We start from the raw sequence: 14,949 nt of genomic DNA on the forward strand, positions 1-14,949 counted from the left end.
AAGAAGCATAAACCATGAACCAGGGTGGATAAAAATCAATGATTTTGTAAAAATAATAATTTTTAAAAAACAGGTGTTTTTTATTTAAATCAGATTTTTTAAATTTTAAATTGGATTTTTAAAATAAAATGCTTTTGGAGGAAAAATCTTTCTAAAGACAGTTTTCTATTTAAGTTACCGTATTTTTTGCTCTATAAGACTCACTTTTTCCCTCCTAAAAAGTAAGGGGAATTGTGTGTGTGTCTTATGGAGCGAATGCAGGCTGCGCAGCTATCCCAGAAGCCAGAACAGCAAGAGGGATTGCTGCTTTCGCTGCACAGCGATCCCTCTTGCTGTTCTGGCTTCTGAGATTCAGAATATTTTTTTTCTTGTTTTCCTCCTCCAAAAACTAGGTGCGTCTTATGCTCTTATAGAGCGAAAAATACGGTACATTATAGTCCAAAGGCTATTCATCAGAAAATGATTTGTGTGCTAAAACTCTAAGTTTTTTTTTAAAAAACTGTTTAAACACATCAGTTAGCAAACATGGATACATATGCTATAATGTTATTGTTTTAGTTAAATAGATTGTTTAAATTGTTATTAAGGAAATGATTATTTTTCACCTTCCAATAAAGTACAGCAGAAAAGTTGTCCTAATATAAACAGTTAACTTATTAAACCTCACAATAATTTCATCATTATCTATGTATTTCTAATAGTATAACCAAATCAGTAATTTTTGATATAACTGAAAAAACTACTCTGAAAATTTATTATTCCAAAAATGAAACCTTCATCTGGCTGTAAATATTAAGATTATATCAGCAAGAATTAGTCTTTCTGTTAAAAAAAATGATTTAAATCAAGTCTTACTGAAAAGTGATTTAAATTGTGATTTAAATCATGATTTAAATCAATTTGACTTTAATCAAATCCACCCTGCCATGAACAAATAAAATGCTGAAAAGTTACCAATATATATTGATATCAGGACTATCCAGCAGCATCTCTCCATCTATACAACATTTGTTCTATCTACAAATCCATATGAGAGTTTTAAGTTTTGAGCGACAGAAGGAAATGAAACTAATCAGCATTAAATAAACTCAGTTAGAAATCACAATGTCCGGAAAGGTGATAGAAACTATCATCACAGTGTAGGCCATTATTGGCTTTGTAAAATTAATTGTGAACTTGGGGTAGGGCAATACAAATTAAATTCTTTACTGTTCTAAATAGGATTGACAGTTAATTTCAGCTATGAAGAATGCAAATGAGAATAATTTGGAAATCACCATGTTCAAAACAGAATCAGAGTTTTGCTCAGACCTTCTGCTTCCCTGCACCTTACGATACGCAAAATGGCACAGATGCTTGGACAACCCTTTGACACAGTTCCAAATGAGGCACAGCAAAGTATCCTGGGTGTGCTTTACAAAGTGCATTCTAGTTCAATGCAGGCCCAGACAGAGGGGGGGCATATGGGCCACTTGGCCCGGGCCTCTGATTCCAAAGGGGACCTCGGTCAGCATATTCACAATCACAGGGGATGCACTGGGGCGAACGTGGGGGTGCAAAGGTGTTGGTGGGCAGATTCCCTGGGGCCATGGCTGGCAGTGTGAGAGAAAAGCTTCCCCGGCGTCCGGGGCGGGGTCTGTGATCGGCTCCACAGAGGAGCGTGGAACGGGCGCTGGGTGGGTGGAGGCGACCAAGGCTCCAGCAGACAGCACACCGCGAATGTGATGGTGGACCATGTTTTTCATGCTGTTAAAAGTTGGTGAGTTTTTGTTTCAAATCTTGTTGGCCAAAAATTAAAACCACACGTACCTTAAAGATAAGTGTGTTGGCTTTCTTATCGCTAAATTTTTTGATGAAAAACTGATGGAGATGTGGCCATTTGTTAAAAATTTTGTTGACTAGGCCAGGAATATTACTTACACCCGAGGAGTACATATAGCTCAATGAGGATAAAATTTGGTGGAAACTTCATTTATCCCCAGGGTAAAAAAGAAAAGAAAAGCGGGGGCCACATTATTTACCTGGCTCGGGCCTCTGTCTGGCTCTGCAAGGCCCTGGTTCAATGACCTCGTGTGTTGCATGTTAATTCACAATGGGCACAAATATCATCTTCAGATGCAAGATCTGGAACCCAGGATGTTGTACGCATGCCATTTTACAGTGTTTCAATGATATATCTCAGGGATGTACAATGGGTAGATCATGATCTACTGGTAGATCACGGGGCCGTCACAGGTAGATCACCGGGGTGCTGCAGGTAGATCGCAGGATGGGAGAAAGTGATCACTCCCCTCCCCCAAGAAAATTGTGGCTTCTCCCCCCCCCCAAAAAAAAGCTCAACATTTTGGGCAGCTAGCCACCATCTTGGGTATATCACTGCCAGTTTTTTCTTTTAGTGGGAGTAGATTGCAGTCTCTTGGGAGTTGGACGTGCCTGATATATCTAAAATGAATATCTCAGTGTAGCTTTTGCATTTATAGAAGACAAACATTAAAAGCCATGTTTCATCAATCATACACACTTTTGCTAAATTAAAAAGATGAGCTCTTCAAAGGCAAACATGCACTTGACTGGTAATGCCAATGAGGATAAACTACATCTTTTGCAAATGCTTAGCAGCATCCAATACACCATGCCCACCAAAAAGCAAACTATGCATGGTATAGAAACACAGAATCATAGATTTGGAAGGGGCCCTGAAGGACATCTAGTCCAACCCACTGCTATTCATCTCTACTAGATCATACGTGGCAAATGACTACCTAAGCTCTGCTTATAAACCTTCAAGGAAGGAGAGTCCACCACCTCTCATGGGAGTCTGTTCCACTGTCGAACAGCTCTTCCTGTCAAAAGGTTCTTCCTGATGTTTTGTTGGAATCTCCTTTCTTCTAGCTTGAAGCAATTGGCTTGGGTCCTACCCTCCAGAGCAGGAGAAAACAAGCTTGTTCCACTCTCCATGTGACAGCCCTTTAGTTACTTCAAGATGGTTATCATATTACCTCTCAGTCTTCTCTTTATCAGGCTAAACATTCCCAATTCCCTCAACCATTCCTCAAAAGGCTTGGTTTCCAGACCCTTGATCATCTTGGTCGCCCTCCTTGGCACACATTCCAGCTTATCAATATCCTTCTTAAACTGTGGTGCCCACACAGTACTCCAGGTGTGCTCTGATCAAGGCAGAATAGAGTGCGACTATTACTTCCCTTGACCTGGAAACTATACTTCTGTTGATGCAGCCTAGAATAGTGTTAGCTCCCCCCCCCATGCACACTTGATGACTCATATTAAGCTTGTGGTCTACTAAGACACCTAGGTGCTTTTCACATGTACTATGGCAAGCCAGATATCCCCCATCTTATATTGATGCAGCTGTTTCTTCCTGCCTAAGTGTAGAATCTTACATTTGTTCCTAATGAAATTCATTTTCTTAGTATGGACCCAGTTCTCCAATCTATTAAGATCATCTTGAATCCCAATTCTGTCTTAAGCAACATTGGCTACTCCTCCCTCCCTCTCTCCCCCTTCCTTCCTTCCCTCAACTATTTTTGGTGCCTTTGCTCTTTGAACTAAAGGCAACATGTGACTGGGTAAAGCACTTCTTCAGTAGTGGTGGCACCACCCAGAGACCGTATGGTGCCCATATCCTGCTTATGCAAGGTGCCTGCAGCTGATTTTTGCCAGTTCTCTTCTCCCACTTAATGACACTCCTCTCTCTTCATGACATTCCCCACACCATTCAGAAGGGTCAACCAGGCTTTTCATTTTGCACAGGGAGCTTAAGTGGAAAATCTAACTTTCTACTGAACATCTGGATAGAATGACCCCCTCATGTCTCCACATCTACCCTCACCATTCCTCCCAAAGCAAAAAGGATGGTCTTTAGAAAGAGAGAGAGAGAGAGCGCTGAAAATTCAGGTAGGCGTCTGGTATATCTCTGATTGGCTGGGCTCTGAAGAGGACCTCCAATGACTACAGCCATACCCACCAAGCATTGCTTTTTGTTCTACATCCACTCTTCCGCCTGGTTCAAACATATTTTTCCCATCTCATTTCTCTCAGCATATTGTGAAATCCACTCCTATTTTAGTAGTTCACACATCTCTCATCCTACCTTTTGAAAGTACAATTTAGAAGGCTTCCCACCCCAAGTCTTCTGCTTCTTGTAATTCCCAAAGTATTTCTGTGATATGTTTCCAAGAGACGGGCGAGTATGGGTAATAAGCTCGCCAAGTATAGCTAAATGCTTTTTTTTTTAACATACTCCAGTGAATTTATCTTGATCAACAATGAAATTCTCAGATGAATTCTATACTTTGAAGTCTAAGATCTCACGAAGGCAACATCACACATGGGTTCTTCACAAATTTACACCTTATTTATTTCCTTACATATATTGTTATTGCTAGACAACAGAACCTGTACGTGTGTGTGTGTTTGAGGCTGCACAAGTGATAGAAAGCATCGTTAATAGTTAAGGATGCCTAGCTAGTAGCTGAGTGGTCAAAGAAGAAAGAGGCCAACAACAAGCTCTAATAAATTAATCAGCATGGATAATCATGGATAAAACTAAGATTTTTAATCAGCTATCCTACGAACATGTGCTGCCGATTTAAGCTTTTGCACATCTGTTAATTTGAAAATTCTGAGTAATAATTCTTCCAAAGACTAAAATCTTGATCACCCAACAGTTTTTAATTAATGTCCTCAATGTTTTTACCTGGCGTAGGATTTCTTTTAATCAGTTGACTAAATTATTCCTACTCCGCTAACCCATTTACTTTCAGATGACAGTCCTAACAATCAATCCTTCAGCTTTAACAGTAACACTATCTAATCTCATGCAGTCACAACAATGCTGTCAGGTAGCTGGCAGATGGTTGCCCCGAGGGGCACACAAAACTTCACTTGCTGGGAATCTCCACAGTACCTTACAAATCCTGGTGATTTAGCTATACATTTGCCATCTGCAAATGCTTTATTAGCTGGGAGCTGGGAGATAATGCATGAGAGGCACTTTGAACACCTGAATATGATGATGAGGATAAAAAACAACTCTATTGTAATAATGAAACTTCAAACTGTCTGTAACAAATTAATCCTAGTGTCAGGAGCAACCACAACAATGCCTAGGAACTCTTAATTTTGTGTGCAGTTGCCACTGGAACTGTAGTTTGGAGCATTTTCCCAGACACTTGTTGTTTAGTTGTTTAGTCGTGTCTGACTCTTCGTGACCCCATGGACCAGAGCACGCCTGGCACTCCCCTCTTCCACTGCCTCCCAGAGTTTGGTCAAACTCATACTAGTAGCTTCGAGAACACTGTCCAACCATCTCGTCCTCTGTTGTCCCCTTCTCCTTGTGCCCTCCATCTTTCCCAACATCAGGGTCTTTTCTAGGGAGTCTTCTCTTCTCATGAGGTGGCCAAAGTATTGGAGCCTCAGCTTCAGGATCTGTCCTTCCAGTGAGCGCTCAGGGCTGATTTCCTTCAGAATGGATAGGTTTGATCTTCTTGCAGTCCATGGGACTCTCAAGAGTCTCCTCCAGCACCATAATTCAAAAGTGCCAATTCTTTGGCGATCAGCCTTCTTTATGGTCCAGCTCTCACTTCCATACATCACTACTGGGAAAACCCAGATGCTAAAGGGTTCTAAATTTTGGATTGGTCCTGCCCACCTGGGCTGATCAGTGGGTCGCCCTAGGCAAGAAGAGCTATAAAAGCTTCATATTTGGAATAGGATTTTAGGGCTAGCCATAACAATCTGGGTTATCAAACCGTTTTTGATACAGTATAAACCAGAAGCAGTTGCATTTATCATGTTACCTTCTTTCACACAAAAAAAAGGCAGGTGCGATTTAAAACTGTTTGGATATGGCTGAATAGCTATCAAGAGCTGCAGCTGGCCTGACAAATTATCTATAGCTTTCAAGAAATGCTCTCCACCTACAGCCATGCTGTTTTTACTTTTAAGGCTGTAATAAAAAGCAGCTTGTTCCTGTGAAAATGTCGTTTTCTTTATGTATCTTTCTTAATAGAAGAAGAATGTTAAAAGCATTTCACCTGCCAGTAACTTAAAACTGTGGACACATAGAATGGAAGCAGAAGTAAATAGTTTTATGAGTAGTATTTTAAACTACATCCAGGTTGATAAAAAGTAAAAACATGCTCCCTCCCCCTTTGTTATTATCAACCCTGAACATAGGTCATTATACTGACTGAGACCATGAGTTCTTCTATTCTAGTACCTACAGTTCATTCTCAACTGGCAACAGTTTTCAATGGTGTGTTCCTGTTCTGCTTAAGGACATATGTTTACCGTTTCCTTAAGCAGAACTCTTTGCTTCGTCTGTCACGAATGTTCCAATTGAACAGTTGAAAAAAGGCTAACATCTGCAAACGCCTGCCTCCATCATCTAATAACATCTCCTACCAGCAAACCTAACACCTTACTTCATTATGTGTGATGGCTGCACAGTAAACACAATAAACTGAACTGAACTCCTAGGATTCTGGAGGACAGCAGAGCATTCTCTGGCAAAAGAGAGGCAGGGTAGCAGTAGGAAATGGTTCCCCTAGCATCTGGAATTGAATTCTCTCCAATTATTTCTGTTCCTTGGACATGGAGACGTGCATAAAGGCACATGCCCCAAACAAGCCTGCTGATAATTTCTTTAAAACATCATAGAAGGTGAAAAATTATACTATGCTCCTATGAACAGCAACAGAAAGCTGGAATTTGCAGATTAGAACCCTTGGTTTGTAGGTAATCAAAATTCGCAATGAGCCTGGTATTATTTATTTATTTATATTAAGTACAAATTAGAAAACATACATATTTACAACAAAAGAAAATACAAAAGGAAAAGAAAATACATATAACCAAGGAAAGAAATTAGAGAATACTTTGTCTCTTTTCATATTTACAGTTATTTATACCTCTATAAAATGCTATTCACAATAAAGGAGTGAAATGAAAGATAAGATATCAGAAAAAAAGAAAAAAGAAATAAATAAAGAAGTAAAAGAAAAGGATCATAGGTGAAATTTTTTTAAAGTAGATAAGTATTCACTATACATAGCCGTTTCCCATCTATATTTATATTCAATTGTATAATCTCAGCTTGTCCTTATCTACCTTTTAAAAGTGTTGGTTTTTTTAAAAAAGACTTCCACCATTTGCCTCACACATTTTTAATAATCCATTCGTCAAATCCTCTGTTCTTCATATTTTCTCTTTGGATTTCCTTAATGTCTCACTTTGTATTTTTTATATTATGCACAAGATTATTCTAAACCTGGTATTATTATTATTATTAGTAGTAGTAGTAGTAGTAGTAGTAGTAATTTTATTATGTGTGTACATAACACTGTGTTCATGGTATTCTACATAATGCAATCAAAAGAAGACAAAAGGAATGTAAATGATATCCCTTTGGCGAACAGATTTTATCTCAATTTTGGCGTGGAAATGCAGGCTGACTTGTGAAATGTGATCTGGATAGGGTGAAAGCTACAGTACATTTACGAGGATAGCTGGTATCAAGAGCAAGCAATGAAAGAAATGCCACTCTGTGACACAAGGTGATATGTTAATAGTAGGGCACAAATAATGGGATTTCTGTGCAAACCTCCACCATAGAACATGACCTATATAGGGTATGATTGGAATTCCATTTATACAGTCAAATGTGAAATATTCCATCTTGGTTACAAGCTGGAGAGCTGTGTCAGTACTGATGTCCAATCTCACTTGCATAATGACACACAAATATATACTGAATCCAACAATATTCTGAACCTCTGAATACGGATGGTTTGCCATGGAAAAACAAACATAGCATCTCAGGTAAAGGAAATGGAAAACTGTGCAAACTATGAGTCGCACAGAGAGAGAGAGAGAGAGAGAGAGAGAGAGAGAGAGAGAGAGAGGTGTCTGCAAACACATTTTTGTCAGAATGGCTGGATGGCTTGACCACTCTCTCTTTTAACATTCAAAGATTCAGCTGATGTATGGAAGTGAGAGCTGGACCATAAAGAAGGCTGATCGCTGAAGAATTGATGCTTTTGAATTATGGTGCTGGAGGAGACTCTTGAGAGTCACATGGACTGCAAGAAGAACAAACCTATCCATTCTGAAGGAAATCAGCCCTGAGTGCTCACTGGAAGGACAGAATGTGAAGCTGAGGCTCCAATACTTTGGCCACCTCATGAGAAGACTCCCTGGAAAAGACCCTGATGTTGGGAAAGATGGAGGGCACAAGGAGAAGGGGACGACAGGGGATGAGAAGGTGGGATAGTGTTCTCGAAGCTACCAGCATGAGTTTGACCAAACTGCTGGAGGCAGTGGAAGAGGGGAGTGCCAGGCGTGCTCTGGTCCATGGGGTCACGAAGAGTCGAACACGACTAAATGACTAAACAACAACAACAAATCCCCCTCAGATGTTATTAGACACAATGGAAAATGGGCAAGCAAACAGATGACAGACAGCGCTCTCCAACTTTCTTAGGCTGCAATGACTTGAACTTATCCAAGCAATACTGGTGAGGGAAATTTAAATAGTAAGTACTGTGCTCAGAGTTGGAGAGAATGTGTATTACTTTATCCTGTTCAGGTGCTGGGCCTTTGTTTGTCTTTAGAAAATGCTGAGCCAGAACTCAACCTGGAACCAGCCCTTCTGGGCTAGGCAAGATAAAAAAATAAACCTGAGATTTTTGAGACTAGAACTATGGCAAAGTTACTGTTAAGATACATTTATTTATTTTAATGTACTTTTATCCCTCATTTCTTCCAAAAAGCACAAGGTAGTGTGCATGGCTATCTCTCTCTTGCCATTTATTTCTCATAACAACCCTGTGAGAAAGTTTAGGCTAAGCAATAATGACTGGCCCTCAGCCACCCAGTGAGTTTCATGGCCAAGTGAGGTTTGAACTCCTCGGTCTCCCAGGCTGACACTCTGACCATTATGACAACTGCTTAAATATGTTCCCACTGTAGTTATTTATTTAAATATTTATAAACTGCACTTCCTTATAAGATACGAACCAGTAACCTCCTACTGCTATTTACTTGCAATTTGATTTCTCACCACAATTTAGTACAGTGGTACCTTGGTTTACACTCATAATCCGTTCCGGAGGTCTGTTTGTAAACCAAAACAGGTTGTAACCCAAGGCGCACTTTCGCCAATGGGGCCTCCCAAAAAAAATTGTTTGTAATCCAAAAAAAATGTTGCAAACTGGGACACACACTTCCAGGTTAAACGTGTTTGTAATTCAAAAAGTATGCAAGGCAAGACGTATGCAAACCAAGGTACCCCTGTAATTCTCTTTTCATTACAGGATTGTTCATTTTAACATATAACATGAACTGTTTTTTCTTTTCTTTTCTTTAGATTTTGCTTACCTCCAAATGCAATTATATTCAGAGAAGTTTTTGTCATCATAGTTACGCTGGAAAAAAGGAGAAACATTGCGAGTGCATGGAAGAAGCAGCTAATTTTCATTGAGCGTCCATCTAGTTCAAACAAACTTTTTACGGAAGAATCAGTGTGGCAGCCTAAATCTCCATCAAATCACCAACAGGCACAACCCCTATCCTGATGGTGAGAACTCTGGAAAGCGGAAATTTGCCTGCTCCTTTTCTCAGTATTATGGGGTATCAGGCCACCTTTATTCCTGTGTCAGGGCCAGCTGAAACCTTGCTTCAAAAGATACCCGTTCTCGTCAAAGGAAGCAATTTCCATTTCCTTTTTGAACTTATTCTGCAGGAGGAGCTGTGCCCCCTGGGCACTGCTGGGCAAAATGCCCATTGCAGTTATCTCTAAAGCTTCTCCCAGGGCTCCTTGTACCTCTTTTAAACATTATTAAAGAACGGCTCTATCAGGAACTCTGCGCTCCATTATTAATTGAAGTGCCCTGCCTCCTCCCTTGCTGTTATTGTACTAAAACCTCATGTCACACTTATTTATTTAGCTTTCCCTGCTCTGTTGTGCTGCGTATTGACATATGCTCAGGGAGAAAAGAGAATGATCTGGTTGGAATTTGTGGGCTGGAATTCTACTTTCTGTTTGCGCGGCGCGACAGCATTTACAGTCCCCTCCCCTCCTCGCTCCACTTCAAATGAGATGCTCAGGTCAACATTGGAGGAGACAGCCACAGTTCTGTGTGGTTCAACAGGGAACTGCCCTAATTGTTTACGGAGAGAAGTGTGGGAAACACAAGATCTTAAAAGCATGACTGTAATTGAGGGGAGCCAGGGGCAAAGCAAGGCGGGTGTGGTGGGTGTGGGCTGCCCTGGGTATCACCACTGAGGGGGGTGGCAAAATGCCAGGCGGCACTCACCACGGGGCCTGCATCATGCCCGAGCCACGCGCCTCTCCTGTGAGAGATGCAGTGGCTTAGATAATAATAATAATTTATTATTTATACCCTGCCCATCTGGCTGGGTTTCCCCAGCCACTCTGGCATAGCTGTCAACCTTCCCTTTTTTCGCAAGATATTCCCTTATTCCAGCACCGTTTCCCGCTGCTATCCCGGATTGTTAGATATCACATAGACTGTGTCCCCAGGACAGGTGAGGCTGCTGATCCCTTATTTTCAAATCTGAAAGTTGACAGCTATGCACTCTGGGTGGTTTCCAATAAAAGATTAAAAACAATACAGCATCAGACATTAAAAACTTCCCTAAACAATTGTCTTTTCAAAGTAAAATAGTTGTTTATTGCCCTGACATCTGCTGGGAGGGTGTTCCACATGGTGGGTGCCACTACCAAGAAGGCCCTCTGCCTGGTTCCCTGTAACCTCACTTCTTGCAGCGTGGGAACCACCAGAAAGCCCTTGGCGCTGGACCTCAGGGTCCGGGCTGGACGATGGGAGTGGAGACGCTCCTTCAGATATACTGGACCAAGGCCGTTTAGAGCTTTAAAAGTTGGCACCAACACTTTGAATTGTGCTCGGAAATGTACTGGGAGCCAATGAAGATCTTTTAGGACCGTGCAGGCTCCACGCTGCCTAAACGGCCTCGCTGCCTCCCCACCCCCAGTTGTAGGGAGGCGGAGTGGGGAGAGGCAAGCAAACTCCAGAGGCCCCTAGGAGTGTCCTGCCCCTGGGCATGAAGCCCTAGATGCCCAAGTGGCTTCCTCTACTGCTGCTTATGGCTCACCCACACTTCTTCCATCCCCCCGCCCCCAGGGGAAACCCAAAATTTACTGCTGAATCTGTTTTTAGGTGGATTGAAGTTTGCTCCAATTCAGTGGTAAGCAGTGTGTTTTCCCTATGGAAAGCAGTGGGGCGAATGAAAAATAAGGATAGATAAGGACAAGATGAAATTACAGTGGTGCCTCGCAAGACGAAATTAATCCGTTCCGTGAGGCTCTTCGTATAGCGGTTTTTTCGTCTTGCGAAGCAAGCCCATTGACAGCTTAGCGGATTAGCGCTACAGCTGTCAAGCGGCTTCCAGCGATCAGCTGTTAAGCGGCTTATCAGCGGAACAGCTGATAAGTGGCTTAGCGGCTTAAGAAAAGGGCGAAAAAACCCCGCGGGGGGATGCAAGATTTTTTTCGTCTTGCGAAGCAACCCCATAGGGGAATTTGTTTTACGAAGCACCTCCAAAACGGAAAACCCTTTCGTCTAGCGGGTTTTTCGTCTTGCGAGGCGTTTGTCTTGCGGGGCATCACTGTATACAATTGAATATAACTATAGATGGGAAATGGCTATGTATAGTGAATATTTATCTACTTTAAAAAATGTTCGCCTATGATCTTTTTCTTTTACTTCTTTAATTTTTCTTTGTTCTTTTTTTCCCCTTTTTTCCGATATCTTATCTTTCATTTCACTCCTTTATTGTGAATAGCATTTTATAGAGGTATGAATAACTGTAAATATGAAAGGAGACAAAGTATTCTCTGATTTTTTTCCTTGGTTATATGTATTTTCTTTTTCTTTTGTATTTTCTTTTGTTGTAAATATGCATGCTTTCTAATTTGTACTATATATATATATATATATATATATTAAAAAGGGTGATATCCAACGTTAGGCATACTCAGTTGATATCAATGGATGTAAGCAACTTGTCAATTGTTTTCAGTGGGTCTACTCTTGAGTTTGACTTAATCGGATCCCACCCTAAGGATTTGTTTTTTTTTCATAAATTTATAGGGACCTACAGCCTCTAATAAGCAGTAATTGCCATTTGTACTTCAAAGAATATCTATTTTGTGAGTGAACCTGCAGATTTAAAAAGCTTCAGTTTTGCATAGGAAGAAACCATGAGGTTAAGGAGCAAATAGGAATACAATAAGAAGCTATTGTGCAAAACATTATGACTGAGGTACAAAAACCATGTGATTCATTTTGCATGCCCAAGGGGCTTGCATTTTACTCCAAAATGCAAAGCATTTTTAAAACTGAAAGCAGCATCCAAATACAGCAGCTCTTCTGATCCCAGCCAATGAGATCAGATAACCCAAATTCTGAAGCACATTAGATTACCAGAGCTCATTAGTTTACCTCTTCTCTACCCTGGCATGGCAGGAAAAGGCAAAAAAGTAAGTGAAATGGACACTCAGCTCCATTGCTATTGATTCACTCAGCTGCCTTGGAGGAAATGGAGCCTGTGCCCTTTTCACTTCTTTTCCTTTCCTGTTATTCCAAGCAAGGCAGAATTCTAAAAACTCCACTTTCCCTCCCTCAGGGCAAAAGAAGACAGAGCAAGTTAAATGGCAAATGCACAACCCCTTCATCAGCAGGATTGGGGAGTCTTTAACATCTATGAGGGACACAGGTGGCGCTGTGGGTTAAAGCCTCAGCGCCTAGGACTTGCCGATGGAAAGGTCGGCGGTTCGAATCCCTGCTGCGGGGTGCGCTCCCGCTGCTCGGTCCCAGCGCCTGCCAACCTAGCAGTTCGAAAGCACCTCCGGGTGCAAGTAGATAAATAGGGACCGCTTTCTAGCGGGAAGGTAAACGGCGTTTCCGTGTGCGGTTCTGGCTCGCCAGAGCAGCGATGTCACGCTGGCCACGTGACCCGGAAGTGTCTCCGGACAGCGCTGGCCCTGGCCTCTTAAGTGAGATGGGCGCACAACCCCAGAGTCTGGCAAGACTGGCCCGTACGGGCAGGGGTACCTTTACCTTTACCTTTAACATCTATGAGAGATCCAGTTTCAATTGGTCTGGTTTAAATTTAATCGATAGCTCAAAGTTAGGTATAAATGCTGCTTTTATCAGTAAGATGATGACAAAAACAGTTGATGGCAGTATTCTCCAAACCACTATAGGATGCAGTAAAGTATATGTACAGTGGTACCTCGCAAGACGAATGCCTCACAAGACGAAAAACGTGCAAGACGAAAGAGTTTTCCGTTTTTTGAGTCGTTCCGTAAGACGAATTTCCCTATGGGCTTGCTTCGCAAGATGAAACATCTTGCAAGTTCTTGCGAGTTTGTTTCCTTTTTCTTAAAGCCGCTAAGCCATTAATAGCCGCTAAGCTGCTAAGCCGTTAATGGCCGCTAAGCTGCTAATAGCCGTGCTTCGCAAGACGAAAAAACCGCAAGACGAAGAGACTCGCGGAACGGATTAATTTCGTCTTGCGAGGCACCACTGTATATTAAACCACAAAGGCATTGCCTTCTAGCTATCTTCATTGGTCTGATGGAAGAGGAAGACACTTCTAAATAAAAAGCAAAATCCCATCTACATATGTAGCAATGCGGTTCTCAACCTGTGGGTCCCCAGATGTTGTTGGACTACAACTCCCAACATCCCTGAGCTCTGGCCTTGCTAGCTAGGGGTGATGGGAGCTGTAGTTCAACAACATCTGGGGACCCACAGGTTGAGAAAGACTGAAATAAGTGCTTGTGCTTGATGATGAAAACAGAGAGGAAGGCAATGGGTGAATGAAGAGTATATATCAACAGTGGCTTTGTGAATGTTTTATTAGTCATATTAGGTAATCTGATGTCCCTGTTGAACTTCTTCATCAACACAGAGTGTGCGTAGTGAATGGAGCGTAAAAATAAAAAGCTGTCCACAATATCTTTTCTTAAGTTTTATTTTTGAAAACATAACCACCAAACGCTGCAAGCCAACACTCCTCCTCACCAGCAACTTACAAGACATTTGATCAAACTAAATATAGTTTCAATTAACCAATTATCCCATCACATCCCTTCCCACACCCAGTGCACAAAGTAACTTCCCTTTTAATTAGGCAAAAAGTTGAGAGACCACGGATGTGCAGCTAAGCAGGTCAAACTGCAAGCATACACCTCTGAAACCAACCTGGTTTCTGAGTAGCATTATTGATCACTTTAAGATAAAGAAAAACCAGCAACCCCCTGCTGGTCAGTGATGCGTAGCAGAAACATCTAGCATTTCCCATATCACCTTAAAGACCAACTAAGTTAGTTCTTGGTATGAGCTTTCGTGTGCATGCACACTTCTTCAGATACACTGAAACAGAAGTCACCAGACCCTTCTATATAGTGAGAAGGTGGGGAGGGGTATTACTCAGAAGGGTGGTGGGAATGGGTGATTGGCAGATAGCTGTGATGAGCCTGTTGACGACTCTTAATGACTGCAATAGGTCTTACAGGAAAAAGCAAGGGGTGAGAAGGTGAAAAATGGCTTTGTCATGTATAATGTTTCAGTGTATCTGAAGAAGTGTGCATGCACATGAAAGCTCATATCAAGAACTAACTTAGTTGGTCTTTAAGGTGCTACTGGAAGGATTTTGTTTTGTTTTGACTATGGCAGACCAACGCGGCTACCTATCTGTAACTAGCATTTCCCATGTATGTTTAAGATGCATACCTGTTGGCAAAGCCTTTGTGAAGATATCAGCAATTTGTTCTAGTCTAGCTATGTATTAGGACGCGGGTGGCGCTGTGGGTTAAACCACAGAGCCTAGGACTTGTTGATCAGAAGGTTGGCGGTTCGAATCCCCACGATGGAGTGA

General features: G+C 41.6%; 1 protein-coding gene across 6 annotated transcripts in view; it reads right to left on the reverse strand.

Annotated features, from left to right (window-relative positions):
* TAFA5 (TAFA chemokine like family member 5) overlaps positions 1-14,949 on the reverse strand; it is a 345,729-nt gene that overhangs the window by 16,261 nt on the left and 314,519 nt on the right. For 3 of the 6 annotated variants that reach the window (XM_081929174.1, XM_081929175.1, XM_081929176.1), the window contains exon 4: positions 9,400-9,446. The exons of the other annotated variants lie outside the window; for them this stretch is intronic. In XM_081929174.1, the coding sequence (XP_081785300.1) occupies positions 9,400-9,446 (47 nt within the window). The remainder of the gene's footprint in view (positions 1-9,399; positions 9,447-14,949) is intronic. 6 annotated transcript variants of the gene reach the window in all.

Source organism: Podarcis melisellensis, assembly GCF_964234715.1.
Source record: "Podarcis melisellensis genome assembly, chromosome: 10".
NCBI classification, from domain to species: Eukaryota; Metazoa; Chordata; class Lepidosauria; order Squamata; family Lacertidae; genus Podarcis; species Podarcis melisellensis.